At 44.4% G+C, this 26126-nt stretch overlaps 1 protein-coding gene across 2 annotated transcripts in view; it reads left to right on the plus strand.

The window, feature by feature from the left end:
* The window catches only part of LOC123997065 (single-stranded DNA-binding protein 3), a 116661-nt gene that overhangs the window by 23916 nt on the left and 66619 nt on the right, over positions 1-26126 (plus strand). For both annotated transcript variants that reach the window (XM_046301044.1, XM_046301045.1), the window contains exon 4: positions 4580-4664. In XM_046301044.1, coding sequence (XP_046157000.1) covers positions 4580-4664 — 85 coding nt within the window. The remainder of the gene's footprint in view (positions 1-4579; positions 4665-26126) is intronic.

Here is a 26126-nt window from a genome sequence, read left to right on the forward strand (position 1 = left end):
AATACAGCTCATTGAGTGTGGTCTTATTGCTAGCATCGGTCTGTGGTGGTATGTAGACCGCTACGAAAAATACAGAAACTCTAGGTAGATTGTGTGGTCTACAACTTGTCATACTCTACCTCAGGCAAGCAATAGCTGCAGACTTTCTTAGATATCGTGCAACAGCTGTTTACACAGATAGAGATATATATATAGATAGTCCACCCCCCTTGTCTTACCAGACGCCGCTGTTCTATCCTGCCGATGCAGCGTGCAACCATGTCGTCGTTCAGCCACGACTCCGTGAAGCGTAAGATTTTACACTTTTGAATGTCAAGTTGGTAGTATAATCTTCTTCATAGGTTGTCAATTTTTATTGCATGTTAGCTAGTACAACCAAAGGCAGTGGGTGTTTATTCGATCGCCTATGAATTCTCAGAAGACAGCCCGACCTCCCTCTTTTTCTCCGTCTTCTCTTCATGCAAATGACAGGGATTTGGGCCTGTTCCCAGGAAAGCAGTATGTCCTTCACTTCGGGCTCGTCAGACTCGTTAAAGTGAGGAAAAAAAGCTTCTGACAGTTCGTGGTGAGTAATCGCTGTTTTGATGTCCAGAAGTTATTTTCGGTCATAAGAGACAGTAGCAGCAACATTATGTAAAGAATTAGTTTTAAAAAATAAGTTACAAACGATGCTAAATGTTTTACAATAAAACAGTTGGTTAGGTGCACGTAAAACGTCAGCCATCCTCCCAGGCGCCATGATGCTACTCTACTCATTCAAGTGTTTTTCTTTCATTTTTTACTTTTTTCTACATTGAAGAATAATACTGAAGATATCAAAACAATGAAGTAACACATATGGAATCATGTAGTAACCAAAAAGTTAAACATATAAAATATACTCAGCAAAAAAGGAACATCCTCTCACTGTCAACTGTGTTTATTTTCAGCAAACATAACATTTGTAAATATTTGTATGAACATAACAAGATTCAACAACTGAGATGTAAACTGAACAAGTTCCACAGACATGTGACTAACAAATGAAATAATCTGTCTGTGAACAAAGGTGGGGGTCAAAATCAAAAGTAACATTCAGTATCTGGTGTGGCCACCAGATGCATTAAGTACTGCAGTGCATCTCCTTATGGACTGCACCAGATTTGCCAGTTCTTGCTGTGAGATGTTACCCCACTCTTTCACCAAGGCACCTGCAAGTTCCCAGACATTTCTGGGGGGAATGGCCCTAGCCTTCACCCTCCGATACAACAGGTCCCAGACGTTCTCAATGGGATTGAGATCCGGGCTCTTCAATGGCCATGGCAGAACACTTACATTCCTGTCTTGCAGGAAATCACGCTCAGAACGAGAAATATGGCTGGTGGCATTGTCATGCCAGGATGAGCCCGTAGGAAGGGTACCACATGAGGGAGGAGGATGTTTTCCCTGTAAAGCACAGCGGTGAGATTGCCTACAATGACAAGCTCAGTCCGATGATGCTGGGACACACCGCCCCAGACCATGACGGACGATCCACCTCCAAATCGATCAGGCATCCAGAGTACAGGCCTCGGTGTAACGCTCATTCCTTTGACGATAAACGCCAATCCAACCATCACCCTTGGTGAGACAAACTCGACTCGTCAGTGAAGAGCACTTTTGCCAGTCCTGTCTGGTCCAGCGACGATGGGTTTGTGCCCATAGGTGACGTTGTTGCCGGTGATGTCTGGTGTGGACCTGCCTTACAACAGGCCTACAAGCCCTCAGTCCAGCCTCTCTCGGCCTATTGTGCGTGATGGATTGTGCGTTCCTGGTGCAACTCGGGCAGTTGTTGCCATCCTGTACCTGTCCCGCAGGTGTGATGTTTGGATGTACTGATCCTGTGCAGGTGTTACACGTGGTCTGCCACTGTGAGGATGATCAGCTGTCTGTGCTGTCTCCCTGTAGCGCTGTCTTAGGCCTCTCACAGTACGGATATTGCAATTTATTGCCCTGGCCACATCTGTAGTCCTCATGCCTCCTTGCAGCATGCCTAAGGCACGTTCACGCAGATGAGCAGGGACCCTCGGCATCTTTATTTTGGTGTTTTTCAGAGTCAGTAGAAAGGTCTCTCTACTATCCTAAGTTTTCATAACTGTGACTTTAATTGCCTACCATCTGTAAGCTGTTAGTGTCTTAATGACCGTTCCACAGGTGCATGTTCATTAATTGTTTATGGTTCGTTGAACAAGCATGAGAACCAGTGTTTAAACCCTTTACAATGAAGATCTGTGAAGATTTTTTGGATTTTTACTAATTATCTTTGACAGACAGGGTCCTAGAAAGGGACATTACTTTTTTTCTGAGTTTATATTTGAGATTCTTCAAAGTAGCCACCCTTTTTTGCCTTGACAGCTTGGCACACTGGCATTCTCTCAACCAGCTTCACCTGGAATGCTTTTCCAATCGTCTTGAAGGAGTTCCCACGTGCTGAGCACTTGTTGGCTGCTTTTCCTTTTCGTCCAACTCATCCCAAACCATCTCAATTGGAATGAGGTCGGGTGATTGTGGAGGCCAGGTCATCTGATGCAGCATTCCATCGCTCTACTTCTTGGTCAATTAGCCCTTACACAGCCTGGAGGTGTGTTGGGTCATTGTCCTGTTGAAAAACAAATGGAAGTCCCACTAAGCGCAAACCAGATGGGATGATGTATCCCTGCAGAATGCTGTCGTAGCCATGCTGGTTAAGTGTGCCTTGAATTCGAAATAAATCACTGAGTGTCACCAGCAAAGCACCATCACAACACCTCCATTCTTCAAGGATGGGAACCACACATGCATAGATCATCTGTTCCCCTACTCTGCGTCTCACAAAGGAAAGACTGTTGGAACCAAAAATCTCAAATTTGGACAAATCAGACCAAAGGACAGATTTCCACCGGTCTAATGTCCGTTGCTCGTGTTTTTGGGCCCAAGCAAGTCTCTTCTAACTGGTGTCCTTTTAGTAGTGGTTTCTTTGCAGCAATTCGACCACGAAGGCCTGAATTGTGAATCAGGCTGCCATAAGGGCGGCACACAATTTGCCCAGCGTCATCCGGGTTAGGGTTTGGCCGATTTGTAGGCCGTCATTGTAAATAAGAATTTGTTCTTAACTGTCTTTCCTAGTGAAATAAAAATAATATTTAAAAAAACTTGAACCCTGTGAAGCATTTTTTTGGGATGCAATTTCTGAGGCTGGTAACTCTGAACTTTGGTGGTCCTCACGAGAGCCAGCTCCATCATAGCACTTGATGGTTTGTTGCGACCACACTTGAAGTAATGTTAAGTTCTTGAAATGTTCCACATTGACTGACCTTCATGTCTTAAAGTAATGATGGGCTGTTGTTTTTCTTTGTGTATTTAAGCTAATATGGACTTGGTATTTTACCAAATAGGGCTGTCTTCTGTATACCACTCCTACCTTTTCACAACACACCTGATTGGCTCAAATGCATTAAGAAGGAAAGAAATTAAACAAATGAACTCATTTGAAATGCATTCCAGGTGACCACCTCATGAAGCCTGTTGAGAGAATGCCACGAGTGTGCAAAGCTGTCAAGGCAAAGGGTGGCTACTTTGAAGAATCTCAAATATAAAGTATATTTAGATTTGTTTTAAACACTTTTTTTGGTAACTATATGATTCCATGTGTTATTTCATAGTTTTGATGTCTTCACTATTATTCTACAATGTAGAAAATGGCCTAAAATAAAAATCATTGAATGAGTAGGTGTCCAAACCTTTAACTGGTACTGTATGTTCTCAAACTGAGGCGATGAATGATTATCTGATACACGCACAGTTATGGGTCATCAGCTCATATTTTCTGCTCCATTTTGCAGTCTGTCATATCAAGTGTCAGACGTTTCACACGTTAGAAGTCTGGTTTTGCCGCCTCAGCAGAAAGAATGCGTATTGTGGAGTATTCGCCTTCGAATGTTTTGGAAAAAGCGTAATGTTTCTCTTGAGCCCCAGTCAGATCAGCAGCTTTTATGTGCTATCCATTAAATCAATATCTTAGGCGCAAGCACAATTTAATGGGGACTAGTTAAACAGGTAATTAATTTCAATTAAGTAATTGAGAGCATTTGGATTGGAACCTGGTGCCCTCCAACTCTTAAGGACTGTATTTTCCTTAATTAACAAATATCATAAGTAATTGATCAGTAACCAGCATCTCTGGCCCAGCAGAATGAGAGCCACTGTACATGAGATGATTCGATGACACTGCTTTGCTGTAGCTCTGAGGTGGACTACGGGTTGGATTAGAATATTTTAGGAAAATAAACTGACAAAGTTATTCATTTAAACCCTGGTTATAAAGGGTATAAGTGAAGACACCTCAGACAACTAACTTTTTAGCTTGATCATGTTTCACTTTGTCATAGATGTGGTCTCCATGGATAGATGGTAATTTAGCTTACACTTCACATCCACATACTGTGTATACATGCATGAGGGAATCAAACCCACAACTGCATGTGGCCGGCACCATGCTCCAACTCAGTCATGTGAACAAAATCTGTCTGTTAGTGTAAACTGAAACCATGTCCAACCATGTTCTCTCTCTCTCTCCCCACAGTGTATTCTGGGATCTGTACTGCGCTGCTCCGGACCGGAGAGAGACATGCGAACATTCCAGCGAGGCCAAGGCTTTCCACGACTATGTGAGTCAACCTGTCATTGTTGTTGTGTCAGAGGCACACTGGCCATTGTCACGTGGTTGTGTGGGCTATTGAATGTCTAACTGTTATCAATGTTTATTTTGCAACATCAAATTGAGACATTTGCGTACATGATTGTTTTGGTCATGATATGAATGTAGTGTTGCTTGGTTTCTTACTGCAATAGGTTATATCCTCCTAAGTTTAGTGAAACAGTTTCCTGGCTACCCCTCTCACTACTTCCCTGTGACCCCTGACCTCAGAGCCTTACATAAACTGTCTGCTGAAGGTGAAATGTCAGGCCTCTGCAAGGTTTTTATTGGCCTTCAAATGGTTTCAACAAGGGTGGGAGCAAATAAAGCAACTTGGTGAGCTGTTGACCTGGATTAAGTTCAGTGCTGGGGCCGACGCATGGGGCCCAATTGGGGGTGGCGTAGGGGTCATGGGTTTGCCTTCCCTGACCCTCTCATCTGCAGAAGAGCTGGATGTTCCCTGGTGCTGGAATTGATGTGCTGCCTGAACTTGTGAACATTTGTTGACGCCAATCTCTGACTGCAACTGGCCATGTTAATGTTCTCACTGATTGACCTCTAGCTCATTGGCGGGACCTGAATGAGTTGAAGGTTAAGCTGCAGTCCCCTCGGATTTCATCTGCCTCACTCAAGGCAAATGCGTTTTATTTGTTATCACCGCCATACCATAGTGCAGAATTCTCCTTTTTGGTCATGTTTTGGCTATGCTAAATAGTGGTATGACATACCCTTTAAAATGTTTAAAGTAAGGCTTGTGCAGCTAATCGGTTATGTTGGTCAGACTGTATTACTACCAGTTTGTCGTTCACCTGGCCAGTTAGGGAAGGAGCTCTAGAAATGGATCATGATGGTTCTAATCCTGCATGTTTCCCAGTTCTGTGCAGTTCCGTACTCTCATTTAGTCTGACAAGTATGAACAGACCAGACCTCCATCAGAACATACTCATTTGTTGTGAGTGTATATTGCACCAGCACAAGATGAACCCTTTTAGAACACAGAGCGGCCGTCGACAGCCTTTCTTAAATTACAATAGCTGCCGCGAACAGCCTTGTTCTTCTGACAACAATATCTGTGTCAATTTCCAAAAAGAACTTGCGAGCAGCCTGTTATCGTATTCGCGTTTCTGTCGTCATCAATGAGAAACCGGAAATGGGGTATGCTTTCATTTGACTTTTCAAATTTTTTATTATTTTCACTTCATTACTCAATGACCGTGCCGACGCAGGTTTTCACTGCGATAGAGGTTTTATCTATGTTGGTTGGTGATTATGGATTTGCACACGTCCTTGCACTTTGAGAAGCGAGAATGTCCAGGTGAGTGAAATAAGTAAAACAGCAGGTATATGTTTGGTGTTGTCGACGTTCGATGCTGTGAAACTTGGGGAATAGTTGACAGATTAGCAAGTCATTCATGATAACTTGGTTGGTACAGGCGAGCACATCAGCGGTGGAGCTCGAATGATTGATTGCTCTGTCTCATGGAAGTAGTTGGTGTTTAGCTGTGTATATAGTCTGCGAACTAGTTGGTTGTTTTGTCTCGTTTCTACTGATGTAATTCAAATGGAAACGGCCCAAGCTGCTTGCTATAGTTAGCTAGTTAATCTGTCAGGCAAGAAAAGTTTTGTGTGTAGCATTACATTTGGGCTGCGCTCGCGAAGCGTCAACCTCACTCTCACTAGCTAGCCATGCAGATAACCAGCTAACTAGCCACCGACTTGGCTTAGGTTATGGTTTGTCATGTTTGCTAGGTGCAGATATTCTTAGGCTATACATTGCCTTGTTGTTCTATTATTTGACGGCTTAACTGTCATGTTAGGGTTGAGGCCCGCACAGTGGAGCTCATATGATGAGTTGGATATTTGTTTACGTAACCATCTAACAAGTTGCTTGTTTTGTCCTCTTTCTACTGATGCAATTAATTTGGAATCTGTCCCAGCTTCGTAACTAATCAGCTAACATTGGCAAACTCTGTAGTTAGTCTGTTAGGCAAGAAATCGAGAGTTAAGAAAATATTTAGTAAATAAACTAAAGTAACACAATAAAATGACAATACCGAGGCTGTATACAGGGGGTACCGGTACTGAGGTAAATTAGAAAGATTGTGTGTGTGTGTGTGTGTGTGTGTGTGCATGGTTGAGAAAAAGAGAGGAAAAAAGAGTGAGACAGAGGGAGGGAAAGATTATGTTCCTATAATCGTATCCTGGTTGTTGCTCCTCTCCCCGTGTTACTCTGTTCCTTTAGGTCAGTGAAAGAGAAGGGAGTGATGTGTCGAGTCAGGGCTCAGCAGCAAAAGGCAGGGAGGAAGAGGAGTTAGAGATGATTGGAGGGAGAGAGATGATTGCAGGGAGAGAGGTGGAGGAAGAGGAACATGGAGGAGGGAAAGGAAGAGGAGGAGGGAGATGACAAAGCAGAGGGAGAGCATACCTGAGAGGGGAGCCTACGTTTCCATGGTGTGTGTCTGCCCCAAGTCCCACCATTCACCCTTGTGCCACACCACTTGGACCTAAAGTGACCGTAGCAGGGGTTTTGGTAGGAATTTGTATCTGTTCCAGAGCTTGTAAGGGATTACAACAAGACAATGGGGGGGTTGACCATCTTGACCAACTGAGGAGCTATTGCAATGTTGGACGCACAGGCAGAAAATGGTGGTAGTATGTGTTTTGGGGGATGCTCAACATTGCCATCATAAATGCATACATTGTGTGGGGGACCCTGCAAAGGCCCCTTCCCAGAAACCACAGGCTCTGGGCCCTGAAGGCATTCAAAATGCAGCTTGTGTGTTCTCTTTGATATGGCTATAGTGGCAGGAAGGGGAGCCAAGTGTGTGGCACCAGGGCGTGTGGACAGAGTTGTAACTCATTGAAAAGTAGGTGAAGTTTGAAGGGCACAAGTGTGGTGTGCATCCGGAGTGGACGCAGGGCAAAGAGTGGGAGCTGTGTAGAAACCTCCTTTGGGAAGCTCTATGTGTTCTGAGCCATTTTGCAGGATGGTGTTGTGCTATAGTGTGAAATATGAATTTGTCCTACAAATCTTTTATTGTCACTGAACAGTTGTTGTGTTTTGTATCTTCTCTCTTTAGCTGACTCAATCTCATACTTGTTGCATTCACTGAATTGTTGTCAAAGTAGACTACTATCTCTTAGTGTCAGGCCTGGTCTGTACTAAATCTTTTTGCCAGAGGTTACCTACATTTTGAAATCGTCTCCGAATAGGTGTTTGCATTTTTACATTGTTACAGAAGTATGAATCGTTAATCAATTCGTTTTGAAATACTTTCTGAATATTGTCCTCTGGTCACATATATTAAGTATAATATATCATACTTGGTACATTTTGCGTGAGTAATTTAGTAATTTACTACAATTTAAATACTCTAGTGTTTTTTTTGTTGTGTGTTAATAATTTTTTGATAGTGAGTGTCTTTACACAATGGAGAAATGTGGGTTGTTCCTATTGACATTAATTTGGTGTCATATTAAAGAAGAGGTTGTTTTCTTTAAAACTAAGTTAGCTTGTAATTGTCATTTATTCTTTGTTTTTGAGCCATGTCTGTATGTTTGAAATGTGAAAAAATTAGCTTTATCTTGAAAATTCTCAGTAATTTATAGCAGCATTCTAGAATTCTATTGGGGTCTAAAGGGTTAATTACGTGGTTAATTAAACCCCATGCTTAATTAAAGCTGACATGTGTCCCCAATTAATCCACACTGAGTGTACAAAATATTAAGGACACCTTCCTAATATTGAGTTGACCCCCCCCCCCCCTACACACACACTTTTGCCCTCAACAGCCTACTTCAAATCACTTAACTGTCATTTATTCAAATAAAATATTTGTTGTTGTGTATTACATTTGTTTTATTTGATGAATGTATTTTTAAAATTCCAAGTCATCTCTATAGAGCTGCTGCCTAAAATCACTATTCTGTAGTTCAAAGTAAATAAGGCATACTTTCATGACTGTTGAATACCAAGTGTCAATCACTTAGATCATGTATTTTCAGGTAGAGATACTTCACGAAGCAACAGCTGCTCTCTAAATCCCCTCATGATTGTGCATTATTCTTAGTGATGTGCAGTTCGCCAACGATTCGCTCTTTTTGAACTACTCTTTTTTTTTTGACTTGAGAGTCATGATTTTGGTTTTCCGAGTGATTTTGTTCATTTTAGATGTTCGTTAGACCTGCTGGCGTCGATGAATTCTACAGCAGGATTAATATGCGCTCCTCCGGCTCGGCGGCTCCGGAGATGTGCTCCAACAACGAACTGTCGTGTGTGTGTGTGTGTGTGTGTGCAGAAAAATTGATCATGCTGCAGGCAGCATAGAGAAGGAAAATACATGTTTAGAACTGATAAATGACAGTATGGTGCAAGAATGAATGCAATCAATTTGATTATTGAATATTATTGATGGACATAATTTTGTAGAACAAAAACATGCACAGCCTTCCTCTGCTGCTCAACAGTCAAACTCGTGAACAAATTGTTTGGGTGGCTGCTACAGTTCGTAGCCTATTGGGCATATCTCCCTCGCGGCAGTATTTCCGTTCACAATCTAGTCTGGTTGTGGCCGCAAATAGACCTCGTTTTCAAAGGTATCAATAAATAAATAATTGTATTTTTACGCCGAGCAATCACAGATTACGGGGGAACAAGAGGCTTGTAGAATCATGATTATTTCAAGTTTTTAGTTCGCCAGTAGGGGGGTCCTGCGTGCTCACTTCAAATTAACGAAGTGAGTCAATATTTTTTATTTTGACTGTACGAGTCAAAGATCAGAGTCAGTAAAAAGAGCGGGAATTCCCGTCTCTAATTCTTCTGTCTATTCCGTAGCGGGTGTAAAAGAAGCACCGACCTGACAAGTAGATGTGAAATGGATTATGGATCATTGTAGTTAATTACCAAACTTTGTAGAATATTGGCCTGTTGGAAACTACAACTCCCTACTACATTGCACAGTTCAGGCTGGATCTGATTTATCTCTATAGAAACAGTGCAATGTGTGCATTGAGCTCAGAAAGAACTGAACGAAATGGAATTCAAATAATTGAACCAATGTAGGTCAATTAGTTTAAAAAAAAACCAATATCCCTCCTCACTACTCTCTCGATAGCTAGCTACCTGTCTCAACCGTCAGCTACCCTCCATGCTAACTCTGACAACCCATTCAGTGTGTTGGTGGCAGGTCTAGTGGTTAGGACTTCCAAGAAAAGAGTACATACCTACATTTAATGTGATATGGGACCTGAACAAAGAAATAAAGCAATGTCTGCTCAGAATTGTTTAGTGACATGCACACACCTTTCAAAACCCATCATGGTTAGGTGCCTTATGAAGACCCACACACCTAAAGATACATTATGTCCTTAGCTCCAGTGTCCAGATGTGGGGCTCCAGTTGAATGTCCTCTGAGGGGATCTGTCCTACTCCATGGTCAGCCCAGTGTGGTCACTCGGTGTGGACGCTGTGGGGCTCTGGGGCTCAGATGTCCTGCTCTTTTTTGTTGTTGTTCTAATTCAAGGATTAATGGCCAGTTTATCTTGACCCCTGACCTGGTTGAAGTTCAAAGGGTAAAAGTTTATCTGCTCGTCCGGGTTATGGGTGTGAGAAGGGGCTTTGTGAAGTGGACTTTTGTCTTCCTCACAAGAAGTATATCGATATCACTGATCACCAATATCATTTGACAAGAAATTGATGTTGGTGGCATGAGAGTATGTTATAATTCAACGTTTATCTGTATATATCTACTGGATGGATTGAGCAGATTGGTTGAACTGTATGAAAATGCATAACCCTGAAACTTTTCAAGAAGTTTGTCTATAGTCAAATCTTCCCATCTCTCAGTCATGTTCATTTCCACAACTCTGTCTGTGTTGCTGGTGGACCCGGCGTGTCTGTGTGTGTTTGGGGTTACAGACAGACAGGACACAGGGTTAATGTTCCGTGAAGAACCTTACCTTGGGCTGTGTGGCAGGGGGGACCAGGGTGGGGGTGGAGGCGTGAATCCCCCGGGCCTGTCTCTGTCTGATTAACTCCAGCCGTTCCGATCCCTGTGGACCAGTGGTCTGATCAAGTCGCTGCCGCGGCCCGGCTGATAACAGCCCTGTTCCCCCGCCATGTCTCCCAGGATCACAGGGAGAAAAATAACACAACTCCCAGGGGGAACAGTAGACTCTGTCTCCGGTGTTAGACTCTGAGTTTGTATGGGTCCACACATTTTAGATGCCATCTCTCACTGACTGGTTGTGTTTTGTTACTGTGTCAACTGTCCAAGGACATGATGGTGGCCCTGGCTGGGTTTGAAGGAATCCACCATGACCCAAACCCTTTCCTGTTTCCTTCTCCTGGGGCCTAGGAGGTAGACTTTATAGCCCTCCAGATTGGGGAATATAATGTGCTAATCCTCAAATCTGGGGGATGGTTCATGGCTAATCACTGGATTTTGGTGGGATTTTGACTCTGGCTGGGCTCCCGGAACTGAAAGACTCTGCACCCCTGGATGGCAGTTCCAACGTGGTACAAACCTTCACAAACACACCACACTGGAGATGTATGGAACAGAAAAACACAGCCTTTATAAATGTTTAAGAGGAATTTGCCTTTATTTCTTATTGTTGAAACCGTTTCATTGATTCCAATTTTGTCTTCAAATCATGTTTACTTACTGAGAGAAATGCACATTCATAATTCTCTTTCCTACTTCAATTTGAATGTTCCTCAAGAGTGCTTAGAGTGAGGAAATGTTTTGTTTTTCCAAACATGAGACTTCTTTTGGTAATTCAGAATGAATGATGAAAGGAATAGCAGCATGAATGATTTAAGAAAGTCAGAAACGCGTGCGCACACACAGGGGTGTAAATGCACCCCAAAAATCTTAGGGGTCACAAAGTACGTAAGAATGGCTGAAGGGTGAAGTTGGAGACCTGAAAAGTCTTTTTCCTGCAATCTACATCCATAAGCATTATGCTTAATTCTATGTATAAAAATAAATATATAAATCATAATATTTTTGTATTTTTTTTGTTTTTGCATATCTCATACCTCTTGAGCTGTCTGTGCCTGACTGGTGATTATTTGGTAATTGCTACCAAACTTGCCAGCAGGCATACCAGATAAGCTAGCTACTCAAACTTGATGGATTGAAATGACGTCTTGGTAGCTAGTTATGAGGTAGCTACTTATGAATTTCATAAAATTGCTTTGAGGCTAGTAGTATTATAGAGAAACGACAAAAAAAAACAGGACAAAACTGGGGGGGGGGTACGTGCTCCTGTGCCCCCTATGGGCATGACGCCGCTGCAAACATACACAAACAAACCCTTCCAGGAAGTGGTAATGCTCCATCGTTAGACTTTGGGTGTGTGTGTAAATTCGCTCTGGCTATCTACTCCGATTTCAGAGCACTCTCGCCTAAGTGTGCCAGAGCGCAGAATAATTGATGAATTTACGAACGCTCAACACCGGTTGAATATGGCCAGTGTCTGTAGACGTCTGCAAAAAAAAGCATAAATTGTTGCCAGCAGCACAATTATAATCACCAATGCTCTGGATAATATGAAGACCGCCTAACCAGCTCTGCTAGGGCGAGTAAAATGCTCAGAGTGAGCTGTTCCTTAATTTGTGTCTGGAAGTAGCTAGCTTGCCACGTTAGCCAGTAAGCTTGGGTGGTTGACTGCCGTCGTGAGGTCAGAACGCTTGGATCAATCCTACTCCTCAGCCAGAGCATCAAGTGTGCACTCTGAGCACTCCAGATTTAATTTACGAACACACCCTTTGTTCTTAGCACAAGCTAGAGGTCGTGACCCCACACATCTGCGATACTTGCCACTGTGACATCAGCGCCTCGAGTGTCACTGATTTAGTGACAGAAGTGCGTCATTCACAAAGCCGTGTCTTAATACTCTCTGGATGAGCTTGGCGCTTGTTATTATGATTTTTTGGGATTGACTTCTCATTCAGACAGCTCTGATGGAGACTCCTGTCAGTGGAAGTGGGGACACGTAAAGGCAGATGCTCATCTAAAAGTCAGCTTCTTGTTTAGTTTTTGTTCAACATGTTCTGAAAAATAGCAACTACTGATCGTTTGAAAACTGAACTGGCCTGTCTCCTTATGAATATCCATTTCCATTTGTAAGCTTTGATTTGGCCTCTCCCTGAACCTTTTTGGTAATGACCAGGACTCCTTCCCAGCTACACAAAGAACTCCAGAACTCTTCCTTTGTTTGCTGTGAGCCTGAAAAGGTCCGATTTGCATCAGGTACAATGACATTCAGGATGTTGGGTCTGTGTGACATAATTTTCTATTGTAAAATATCACTTTGACACCTGCACTGACTTGAATACTTAAGTGTCATAACCTCTTGTCAGGCGAATAGAGGGAGTCAATAGAGCTGATGGTATAATGTAGGGGTTGCCTTGTGTCAGGAAAGTGAAATGGTGTGGGATGTCTCGAATGACACTCGTCTATTCTCTTTTACAGTGGGTCGTCAGAAGTGCACTCGATAGGGAATAGGGTGTCATTTGAGAGGTAGCCAAGCTGTGGCAGACTGGAGTGTCCAGCAGGACTGAAACAGGTGGCACGGGGCTGGAGCGTCTCTCTGTAAATAACAACCATTGAGAAGCCATCCTTTGTGTGTACTTTGTCTGACTGTGTGCGTTTCTCTCATCGAGAACAGGTGCTCACTTTCCCCATTTCAATGAGTCGGTTCAATAAACCTTTTGCTTTGCCTCAGCCTTTCCCTTCGTCTCACCTTCTGTCCTTTAAAAGAAATATCTCCATCTCATCCTACGCCTTTCTCTTGCCTCGATTTTCTCTTAGGTCTGGTGCACAGTCCTCCCCTCACTCTTAACACCCCCTCGTCTCTACCCCCCTCTTTCTTATTCCTCCCCCTCTCCTCTTGTCTCCCTCCCTCTCTCTCTCAGGAGATTGATTGGGTAATCTGGCTGTGTGCCAGCGGTGCCCGCTCTGCTCAGGGGAAGGAGAGAAGCGGGGGCGGAATGACGACATGGAGGAATTATAATACCATATAGGGAGACGATGTATGGATGGAGACAGGAGATGGGGGAGGGGTACAGGCAGAGATGAGGTGTAATAGAGGCAGGATTGGCACCGCCATATCTTATTCATATTGTGGTGATATGTACACACTGTAAAGGCATGCCCCATCTCTCCCTCTCTCTCCCTCCCTCCTTCCTGCCAGCTCTGTCCCTCTCTTACTCATTCCCTCCATCTCTCCCGCTCTCATTCCCTCTCTCTGGCAGGTTTTCTCCTCTCCACTGTTTTCTCTAGCTATCAGACCGTTTGTGGCTCTTGGCTGCGGGGCTGACATCCGTGACTGAGCGGGGCTGTCTTTCTGCTCCGTGTTTACTGTTGTTGTCTCCCATCCTCTCTTCTCTCTGCCTGGAATGCAAGGGCCAGTCCACATCTCACGTCTCTATGTATCTCTGTGTAGACGTTTCCTAGCTGAACCTCAGAACAAAGGGTTGAAATCTCTGCCCCCGAGCTGTATGGTCGACTGCGGGTCTGGGAGTGACAGAGTTATGGATCCTTTTTGTTTATCATTTGCTTCCTCGCAGGATGATTCTGCGCGCGAGTAACCATGTGCTTGGCTGGTGGTATTTAATCTCAATAGTTCTAAGAGGGAGGGGTGTAGGTGGAGAGGTGCTGAATTAGGTTTTCACTCTGCAGATTACACATTTTTAATACATGCCATACAATGACTTATTTGGGTCATTATCAGCTTGGTCTCAATAGTCCTCTAAGAAGCTGCACAGATGCATCCCTAAATGATTGGTGTCCCCTTTAGGGGGAGTTTAGTTGTTACTCAAACTGTATGTGGGCATGCTGATGGAAGTCTACTAGCGTACGTGTGTGAATTTTCTGTAGGACTGTTGATATGGTGTGGAGTTGATTCTATAGGAGGAAGCTACCACAGTGCCCTGGGAAGGGGAGGGCACAGGCTGGCGAGGGTCAGGTTTGCCCCTGAGTCAGAGGTGTGCATGTAGCCGTGCCGTCCTGTCTGGAGCAGCCCAGTCACAGCTCCACTCCTCTCCTGCCACTGTTTGATCTACAGTCACACAATGCTTTGAAGTCTGGGGGCTGGCCACACTCCAACCACATCCACACTTCCACACACACCATTCTGAAAAAAATACCCTGCCTGCAGAAATTGGCATAAATTACTGACATTACACAAATAATGCTGCAGCGTCTGCTTTTGGGAAGCCTCACATTTCCCTAGGCGATGTTCCGACCCAGGCCGGCTGTTTTTATTACGGTGCACTAGGAGGGAGATGGGAAGCGAGGGCGACCTGTTTTAGGATAGTGGTGAGTGTCCACTCCCAGCACTTAGGTAGAAGACCCGTGGTCAACCTGGTCATGCTATATATTCTCGCCAACACCTGTAGAGCTTGTTCCTCTTACAGCGAGGCTCATTAGAGAGCTAACACTGATGGTGATATGGCTTGTCAGTTAATTCCACGGGACTGAAATTGATCTCCAGACGTTCACATTTGTTATTGCTGTTGGGAGTTGTAGAGGGAGGCCTTATTTTCTCCCACACAGATCCCCAATCGAATCTACTCACGTTTGAGCTACTGCCTCGGTTAATATAACACACGTTTGATTGCTTGGGCTTTTTATGGTCCTAGAGTACACATCACAATCCAGCTAGGTGTGTGTTTTCAAATGATGAGCAGGGGAATATATAGGTGTATGAAGTAGTGGTTTGCTGCTGATAGTAAACGAGCTAACAAGCGTCTTTGATATTAGCTTTTTGAGTCACCTAATTTTCCCATTCTGACCTCGACATCCTTCGTTTTTCTTCTGTTTCAACCTCACTGTGTTCATTGTTCTCTGCTCATCATTCTTGTGCAATCTCTTTTTCTCTTCTTTCTCTCTCTGAGATGAGTCAGTGGGCAGGCTGTGCTGCTGGCAGGCTGTGCTGCTGGCAGGCTTGTGCTGCTGGCAGGCTGTGTGTCTGCTCTGCTGCTAGTGCTGCCTGCATTGGCTGGGCTCTGTCACCCAAGGCCTGCCATTGTACCAGTCTCAAGTACCAGCTGGGCACCCCAATTCGTAATGAAAATAAACCTGCCTCTTTTAATGTGTGTGTGAGTCAGTCAGTCAGTCAGTAGGACACCATGCTCATTGAGTCAAGTGGTGAGACAAACCCACTCCTCCTGAGAATGAATGGCTGAGACGTGCAACTGTCTCAACTCTGCATTACACTGCCGCCCTCCCTGCTAGGATTAAAGACAAAAACAATTAGTCTTATTTGCAATTTAAATTCTCCCTAAATGCAGACTTAATCCCCCCCCTTTTTTTAAACAGGCAGAATAAATGCAGAGATTCAAGACTGTCTGGATTTCCTTTAGCTTTATTAACACGTAGAAGTTATACCGAGTAACGGTTGTGCTTTTAGCTTTTTCTATATTTGGAAAACACAATGTTCCTTGTTGAAGGGTTTTGCCAAAATGATGGAAAAAAGGTAAAGAATCAGGATGAGAAGTGAGGACCTCATCACTCATCTTTACAGGATCGCACGCCATTCACCAAAAATGCTAGTACACACACACACCCTTGAGGAGAACCTGGGGGTGTTGGCGAGGCATCTCTCCAGTAGGTAAAGGGGGAGCCACAGAGGTAATCACTGGGTCAGTGGGGAGCCATTACACGCTCAGTGAAAGGCTGGGGAAGTATATGGTATAAAAATAATCATTACTGTGCATTACAGTCACTGTCTGTAAATATGCCCAGGATGGCAGTAAAGGACCACATGCGTGCCGGGGCAGAGCTTTCATCAGCACAGTCCCTTGTCCCCACGCAGACATACAGCCTGTGGGAGCCACCGGGCCGGGTTTGTGTGTGTGTGTGGGTGTGCAAGCAAGCACCTTTTTGAGGATCTTTGGCTCAAATTCATGCCAGGCCAGCTGAAATAGCACCAACAACATGCAATGTTTTAATTTTCTTTATTAAATCCCCTTGTTCAGTAAGAACCGGTACTCATTACCCACATAGCAGTGTTTTTTTTCATCTGTGTGGTGTGTGACAGCCATGCCAAGTCCTTTTCTCTGGCCTGTAGTTGACGTGTGGTTAACCTGGAGCCTGTACAGATGTGTAGGAGATGAGAGGGGGACACATCTGACACAGCACAGAGGGTCTCTCTCTGGGCTTCAGTCATGGCTGCCCAGCACCCCCCTCCCCCAGACTGCAGTTCACATAGAATCTCTCTATGGGCTGGGCTTATGTGAGACTGGCAGGAGATGCACGCGAACACACACACATGCGTGAGGACGCGCACACACACACACACACACACACACACACACACACACACACACACACACACACATGCGCACACACATGCGCACACACACCAAATGAGTCTCTCACCAGTATGGTACTTATTTGTCCTCTCCTTCTGTGCTGAAAGCACTGTGTACTGTTCCCTGTAAAGCCAACCACCGTTCTAATGCTGCTGACTTCAGACAGGAGGCTGTCTCATCTCCTGGTGGCATAGCACAACACAGCACAGATATATCTCTTTCACTTGCTCTCTCTCTTCAGTGACATTCTGTGTGATAGAATCTATATGTTTTACTAGATATACAGTATTATTATTAATACAAAACTCAGTGTTGTTTATCTCACTTGGTGGTGTTTATGAGAGTGTGTACTGTACTGAGGTACTTCCATAGCACTGTGTAAAGAGCCATCTGTCATTCGGTGTAGTCAGTCCCTGTGTGTGTGTGTTTTAGTTTTCATGTGGTGTTGACTGCTGTTCTGTGGTGTTGACTGCTGTTGTGTTGTCATCAGGCTGGCAGGCCAGGGGTTATCTAGGGGTCAATGCAGAGCTGTCCTGTTGTTCATCTTAATTATTCTCATTCTGAAAGGACTGGAATCCAAAATTCAAATCACACATTGCTTTAACTCTGCCATGTCCTCGGTGGTACATTGTGTCCTCGGTGGTACATTGTGTCCTCGGTGGTACATTGTGTCCTCGGTGGTACATTGCCTGAACTTTATGAAGTTGCGAAAGCTTTAGATTAGATCATGTCATTTATACTGCTCCCAAGTGGTGCAGCGGTCAAATGTACTGCATCTCAGTGCAAGAGGCGTCACTACAGTACCTGGTTGGAATCCAGGCTGCATCACATCCGGTCGTGAAGGCTCAGTTCACTGTGGGAAACCAGCCCTGACCCTTATTACAGGAGCACCAGCTTGTCTTTCTATATAGCGGATTGCCAGGACCGCATTTTTCATTCATAAGCCTTGTCGTTCATAAGCTACTCGTGCGTCGTTAACCATTTGTTTACTCTTTGTTCCGCCATGTTACCTCATTGGCCAGCTACTTAGCCACCTGGTAACTTTACCATTATATCCAAACATTTGGTTGCACAGAAAGGACAAGCTTTTTCAGGAGATCTATGATCATAGCGATGAATGAATGACAGATCTCTTGCATGTCAGTATACCATTTTCAATGTAATGAATCTCAATAGGAAAATAGTCATTTTACACAATGCAGAGCTGTCCTGTTGTTCATCTTAATTATTCTAATTCTGGAAGGACTGGAATCCAAAATTCAAATCGCATGTTGCTTTAACTAATATTCCACAAATTACTTTAATTTCAATGACTGGTATTTGTTTCAAAATCATTACAGTATTAGATGTTAGTTTCTAAGGCACAACGTGTGCTTCAAAAGTAGCTTGAATTCATATAGGCCCAATGTAGGCTGTATCTCAAACCACTGAAGCAGATTTTCTGATAGATTTTTATATAAGTTAGGAGCACCAGTGCTACCAATGGAATGTGTTAATTTCGAGTCCTGAGAACATGGCATTCTTGCATGTTATTGACTGAACCTTTGCATGACTAAGTTTTGTATGTGTGTTATGGCCTGTCGGACTGATGCTGATCTGTTCGTCTCTGTGCTATGCTGGGACCAGCCTGACCTGATTTGGGGACTGTTGTGCTGTTCTTAGCTAGGCTAGACTTGCCTGGTTTGTGGGGCTGCACTGTACTGTTCTGTTCTGCGCTGTTCTGTTCTGCGCTGTTCTGTTCTGCGCTGTTCTGTTCTACGCTGCGCTGTTCTACGCTGTTCTACTCTGTTCTGTTCTACTCTACGCTGCGCTGTTCTACTCTACGCTGCGCTGTTCTACTCTACGCTGTTCTACTCTACACTGCGCTGTTCTGTTCTGCGCTGTTCTACTCTACACTGCGCTGTTCTGTTCTGCTCTGTTCTGTTCTACGCTGCTCTGTTCTGTTCTACACTGTGCTGTTCTACTCTATGCTGCGCTGTTCTACTCTATGCTGCGCTGTTCTACGCTGCTCTGTTCTGTTCTACGCTGTTCTACTCTACGCTGCGCTGTTCTACTCTGCGCTGTTCTACTCTGCGCTTCGCTGTTCTGCGCTTCGCTGTTCTACTCTGCGCTGTTCTACTCTGCGCTGTTCTACTCTACGCTGTTCTACTCTATGCTGCGCTGTTTGACTCTGCGCTTCGCTGTTCTGCGCTTCGCTGTTCTACTCTGCGCTGTTCTACTCTACGCTGTTCTACTCTACGCTGTGCTGTTCTGCTCTGCGCTTCGCTGTTCTGCGCTTCGCTGTTCTACTCTACGCTGTTCTACTCTACGCTGTTCTACTCTACGCTGTTCTACTCTGCGCTGTTCTACTCTACGCTGTTTTACTCTACGCTGCGCTGTTTTACTCTACGCTGCGCTGTTTTACTCTGCGCTGTTTTACTCTGCGCTGTTTTACTCTGCGCTGTTTTACTCTACGCTGTTTTACTCTACGCTGTTCTACTCTACGCTGTTCTACTCTACGCTGTTCTAGTCTGCACTGTTCTAGTCTGCGCTGTTCTACTCTGCGCTGTTCTACTCTGCGCTGTTCTACTCTGCTCTACGCTGTTCTACTCTGCGCTGTTCTACTCTACTCTGCGCTGTTCTACTCTACTCTGCGCTGTTCTACTCTACTCTGCGCTGTTCTACTCTGCTCTGCGCTGCTCTACTCTGCTCTGCACTGCTCTACGCTGCGCTGTTCTGCTCTACGCTGCGCTGTTCTGCTCTACGCTGCGCTGTTCTGTTCTACGCTGCGCTGTTCTACTCTACGCTGCGCTGTTCTACGCTGCGCTGTTCTACTCTACGCTGTTCCGTTCTACGCTGCGCTGTTCTACTCTACGCTGCGCTGTTCTACTCTACGCTGCGCTGTTCTACGCTGCGCTGTTCTACTCTACGCTGCGCTGTTCTACTCTACGCTGCGCTGTTCTACTCTACGCTGCGCTGTTCTACGCTGCGCTGTTCTACGCTGCGCTGTTCTACGCTGCGCTGTTCTACTCTACGCTGTTCTACTCTACGCTGTTCTACTCTACGCTGTTCTACTCTACACTGCGCTGTTCTACTCTACACTGCGCTGTTCTACTCTACGCTGTTCTACTCTGCGCTGTTCTACTCTACACTGCGCTGTACTGCGCTGCGCTGTTTTACTCTACACTGCGCTGTTTTACTCTACGCTGTTTTACTCTACGCTGTTCTACTCTACTCTGCGCTGTTCTACTCTGCGCTGTTCTACTCTGCGCTGTTCTACTCTGCGCTGTTCTACTCTGCGCTGTTCTACTCTACTCTGCGCTGTTCTACTCTACTCTGCGCTGCGCTGCTCTGTTCTACTCTGCGCTGCTCCTCGTTCTACTCTGCGCTGCGCTGTTCTACTCTGCGCTGTTCTACTCTGCGCTGTTCTACTCTGCGCTGTTCTACTCTACTCTACGCTGTTCTACTCTGCGCTGCGCTGTTCTACGCTGCGCTGTTCTACTCTGCGCTGCGCTGTTCTACTCTGCGCTGTTCTGTTCTACGCTGCGCTGTTCTGTTCTACGCTGCGCTGTTCTACTCTACGCTGCGCTGTTCTACTCTACGCTGCGCTGTTCCGTTCTACGCTGTTCTACTCTACGCTGCGCTGTTCTACTCTACTCTGCGCTGTTCTACGCTGCGCTGTTCTACTCTACGCTGTTCTACTCTACGCTGTTCTACTCTACACTGTTCTACTCTACACTGTTCTACTCTACACTGCGCTGCGCTGTTTTACTCTACGCTGTTCTATGCTACGCTTCGCTGTTCTACTCTACTCTACGCTGTTCTACTCTACGCTGCGCTGTTCTACTCTACGCTGCGCTGTTCTACTCTACGCTGCGCTGTTCTACTCTACGCTGCGCTGTTCTACTCTACGCTGCGCTGTTCTACTCTACACTGTGCTGTTCTACTCTACACTGTGCTGTTCTACTCTACACTGTGCTGTTCTACTCTACACTGTGCTGTTCTACTCTACACTGCGCTGTTCTACTCTGCGCTGTTCTACTCTGCGCTGTTCTACTCTACTCTGCGCTGTTTTACTCTACACTGCGCTGTTTTACTCTACACTGCGCTGTTTTACTCTACGCTGTTCTATGCTACGCTTCGCTGTTCTATGCTACGCTTCGCTGTTCTACTCTACGCTGCGCTGTTCTACTCTACGCTGCGCTGTTCTACTCTACACTGCGCTGTTCTACTCTACACTGTGCTGTTCTACTCTACACTGTGCTGTTCTACTCTACACTGCGCTGTTCTACTCTACACTGCACTGTTCTACTCTACACTGCGCTGTTCTACTCTACACTGCGCTGTTCTACTCTACACTGCGCTGTTCTACTCTACACTGTGCTGTTCTACTCTACACTGTGCTGTTCTACTCTACACTGCGCTGTACTATGCGCTGCGCTGTTTTACTCTACACTGTGCTGTTCTACTCTACACTGCGCTGTTCTACTCTACGCTGCGCTGTTTTACTCTACGCTGCGCTGTTTTACTCTACACTGCGCTGTTTTACTCTACACTGCGCTGTTTTACTCTACACTGCGCTGTTTTACTCTACACTGCGCTGTTTTACTCTACACTGCGCTGTTCTACTCTACACTGCGCTGTTCTACTCTACACTGCGCTGTTCTACTCTACACTGCGCTGTTCTACACTGCGCTGTTCTACTCTACACTGCGCTGTTCTACTCTGCGCTGTGCTGTTCTACACTGCTGTGCTGCGCTGCAGAGGCTCTAATCCCCTCAGTGCATGGCCAGATTACTTTCTTCTCCATATTGTCTGGGGGCGGGAGGAGGCTGCTCTAAAAGGCTCAGCACGGATCTGCCCTCTGCCAGGGAAGATGGCTCTTTATTTATTTATCCTGCTAACCAGTTCTTTATTTGTATGTATTTATTTATTTGTTTGTTTATTTATGCACATTATGCTTGGGCGGTACCATATATACCGGGGCATTTGGAAATAACCAAGGGATTTTTTTTTCTTTCAATACGTTCAATACTGTTAACTACTTATATAGAAGTTTCAGTACATTTTAATATTTGTAGCAATTTTTTTTGTAAATACCTGCAGTCAACTTGTGCAATGCAATAGGAGATAAAGCAGAGGGCGTTCCTCATTTCACCTGTCACACTATGCAACCTCCTACATATCCACATTCCCATCTACACATGCAAACAGACTTTTACTGATGCTTGAATGCTCATAACGAAGCTTACCGTAGTTCCCCAGAACAGTTGAGCCAGTCACATGTTTTGTTTGTAAATAGCACAACAGGAGAAAGCGGGAGCAGGTGAGTCCAGCTGTGTATTGACAGGGGTCGTGTTTTATATTAAAGCCAACCGTTTGTTTTTTAAAACTTCAATAGTGATCAGGTATACGCAACTATAGTTTTCCTTCACAGAAAAGGCATTAGTGCAACACATTCAGCAGAAAAGAAGCTTAATTTTCTTCAGATGACAACAGAAGTGCAACGCTATTTGGTTGGCAGCCACACAAGTAAATGAGCTTACAATGAAAAAGCAAGGTCTGTTTGAAAAAAATGATGCATGGCCATCCTATGTCTGTTTATCATACACTGAACAAAAATATAAAAGCAACTTGTAAAGTGTTGGTTTCATGAGCTGAAATAAAAGATCCCAGAAATGTTCCATACGCACAAAAAGCTTTTCTCTAAAATATTGTGCCCAAATTTGTTTACATCCCTGTTAGTGAGCATTTCTCATTTGCCAAGATAATCCATCCACCTGACAGGTGTTGCATATCAAGAAGCTGATTAAACAGCATGATCATTACACAGGTGCACCTTATGCTGGGGACAATAAACGGCCACTATAAAGTGTACTGTTTGTTCACACAACACAATATCATAGATGTCTCAAGTTTTGAGGGAGTGTGTAATTGGCATGCTGACTACAGGAATGTCCACTAGAGCTGTTGCCAGATAATTTTATCTTAATTTCTCGACCATATGCCGCCTCCAACGTCGTTTTGGAGAAATTGGCAACATGTCTAACCGGCCTCAACTGCAAACTGTGTATGGCGTCGTGTTGGCAAGCAGTTTGCTGACGTCAACAGAGTGCCCCATGGTGGGGTTATGGTATGGGCAGGCATAAGCTACGGACAACAAACACAATTGTATTTTATCGATGGCAATGTTAATGCACAAAAATACTATGACGAAATCCTGAGAGCCATTGTGAGGCCAATTTTTTTTTTAAAGGTATTTGTGACCAACATGCATATCTGTATTCCCAGTCATGTGAAATTCATAGATGAGTGCCTAATGAATTTATTTCAAATGACTGATTTCCTCATATGAACTGTAACTCAGTAAAATCAATGAAATTGTTGCTAGTTGCGTTTTATATTTTATTTCGGTATAGAAAGAATGTAGCTAGCAACATTTATTTTTGCATTTTACTGGAGGAAAGTAGGCTGGCTACACTGAGAAAAGTAGCCACACTTCAGTCAGGGCACTGCCTACTGATACAATGCCCATTTGTGTATTCTCATCTGAGTGGAGAAGTGCAACTGAATCACAAGATTTGTCAGATGCGTTAACGCAACCCTTAAATTGAACTTGCTAGTCATCTATGTAAGTGGCTTGATTATTAAGGTGACCTGGCATCATATTGTTAGCTTTCTGTGGTGTTTGAGAAGTCGAAGCCCTTTTGATGAATTATCTGTATCTTGATTTCCTTGTGTTTTTTTTCTCCTCTCCATTCTCGGCCAGTTGCTACTCCACCCTCTTCCCCCGAGCAGAGCAGTCAGGCATGTTGTCCAAGTGACTCCAGACTCCACACAGACACAGCGTGTACACATGCTTCTCCAGAGCCAGTACTGTTGTTCTACACTGTTCATTTGCATAATGTCTCACGTTCACATTCGCTTGTAAATACGCTTGTAAAAACCCTTGCAAACTCGCCAAAAATGACATTTGGTAGCTCCTACCTATACATAACTTTCTGAGCTGGATCGCCTGTCTTTGCAATTAGTTTATTTCCGTAGTTTTGTTAGCATTCTGGTAATAGACGGCCAATTTTTTAAAACATTTTATTTTGTTTTGGCGCCCCCTTGTGTACTAAGCCTGTAAATCTCGTCGTGTGCAAAGGACGATATTACAATATGAAAATCTGCGTACTGCCTAACCCTAATGCACATGTTGACTTCACGTCAAATATTCAAAAATCATATAGGCTATATGGCCTATAGTAGGAGAATTTAGGTTACCCCCCTGGTCCCATATTCAGGGGTTCCATGACATTGTACATTGGCGCAAACGATGGAGAATGTCAGGGCAATCAATAGTGGATGTAAAGTAAGTGTGATGGTGATTGAAGGTTCATCCAAATATAAACACTGTTAACATGTAGTTGTTCACCGACTGTGACTGGCACACTAATAAAGCCACAGTAAAACATTCACTTCTGTGCATTTCAATGACAAAGGTGACGCTGTATTTTTATGGCCACAATTATACCTTTGATGTACAATATGTGTCACACTAGGCATGTGAAAGTCATTCAAACCTCCTACTCTTGAGGTTAGATGTTCATATGTCTGTAACCTCTGAATAAAGGACTAATTCATTGCTTAGTTTTTTTTAGAACATGACCATTTTAATGATTGTAGTAATCACAATGCAATCTAAAGTCATTCGAGAAATTGGCATACGAATTGGTAATATATCCTATACTCTGCACGTTACAGACGACATCTATCTTGTAAATATCTTTCCCCACAATACTTTTATATTATACCAAAGTATTATACAAAAATGTAGATTGATTACACTCCTTCTATCACCCCCCCCTCTCCCTCTCCTCTTTCTCTTGTGCGCCCTTCCTCTCCATCTCTCTCGTCTCCTGTGCACTCCATGCAGAAATGATTTCCATTTCTGAATTAATGAGGTTCTGCTGAACTGAGAAATAGCAAGCCACACACACACACACACACAGCATTTAAAGACCAGTACGTGCACACGTACATGCAATCTCCTACCTATCCAAATTCACATTCCCATATGCACATGCAAACTGACTCTTACTGATGCTTGAATGCTCAATACAATTTATATTCACATATTATTTCTCCAGAAGTTAAATGTACACATTGCATATAGAATTGGAAAGAATATCAATCATGCACATATACAGATGTTTATAGATGGGTTGTAGTAAACCTGAAGACTAATACGTTCACTTAGATCCCCTGAATTACCTAATGATTCCTACATTTGCGAGTCTGAGTGTACTGACTAGTATACATGCACATGCTCCGATCACAGTAACATACATACACACAGGGAGGCATTGCCTCATGGGTCAGGCCCCAGAACTGGGCCTAGTCACCATGGTAACACTGTGATGGGTATGTAAAACACTACAGTGCTTTGGGATCGGTGGAGGGTGTTAACCCCCCCCTTACACCACACACACACACACACACACACCCCTCTCATTCCTCAGCAGCCTCTCTTCTCCCCCTTCTCTCTGTTAGGTTCCATAACCCCCCCTTACACCACACACACACACACACACACACACACACACACACACACCCCCTCTCATTCCTCAGCAGCCTCTCTTCTCCCCCTTCTCTCTGTTAGGTTCCATAACACAAAGGATCACTTTCTAAGCAACGCCCCCATGATAAGGAGTTGAAATGATCCACAGCCACTGAGGCTGTATGTTAGTACAGTATGTGTCAGGATGAGATCCCAGGAGGTAGAAAGCTGTGTTGGCAAGGTGGTCTTCAATGTTGGACTCCCTATCTACATCAGCTATACTGTGGTTAGTACGAGTCTTTAAACACTATTGAACCAACACACTTGTTCTCTATCACTCCACATGCAGTATAGTGTGTAGATGCTGATTCAAGAACAGGACCCAACTTCTAATCTAATTGGTATTTGTCAACCTGCGAAATTTGGGGTCTCTCACAAGTGCACACAGGGAGAAACACAGGCGCGCACACAGAGGGAGAAACACAGGCGCGCACACAGAGGGAGAAACACAGGCGCGCACACAGAGGGAGAAACACAGGCGCGCACACAGAGGGAGAAACACAGGCGCGCACACAGAGGGAGAAACA

Source organism: Oncorhynchus gorbuscha, linkage group LG15, assembly GCF_021184085.1.
Source record: "Oncorhynchus gorbuscha isolate QuinsamMale2020 ecotype Even-year linkage group LG15, OgorEven_v1.0, whole genome shotgun sequence".
Classification (NCBI taxonomy): Eukaryota; Metazoa; Chordata; class Actinopteri; order Salmoniformes; family Salmonidae; genus Oncorhynchus; species Oncorhynchus gorbuscha.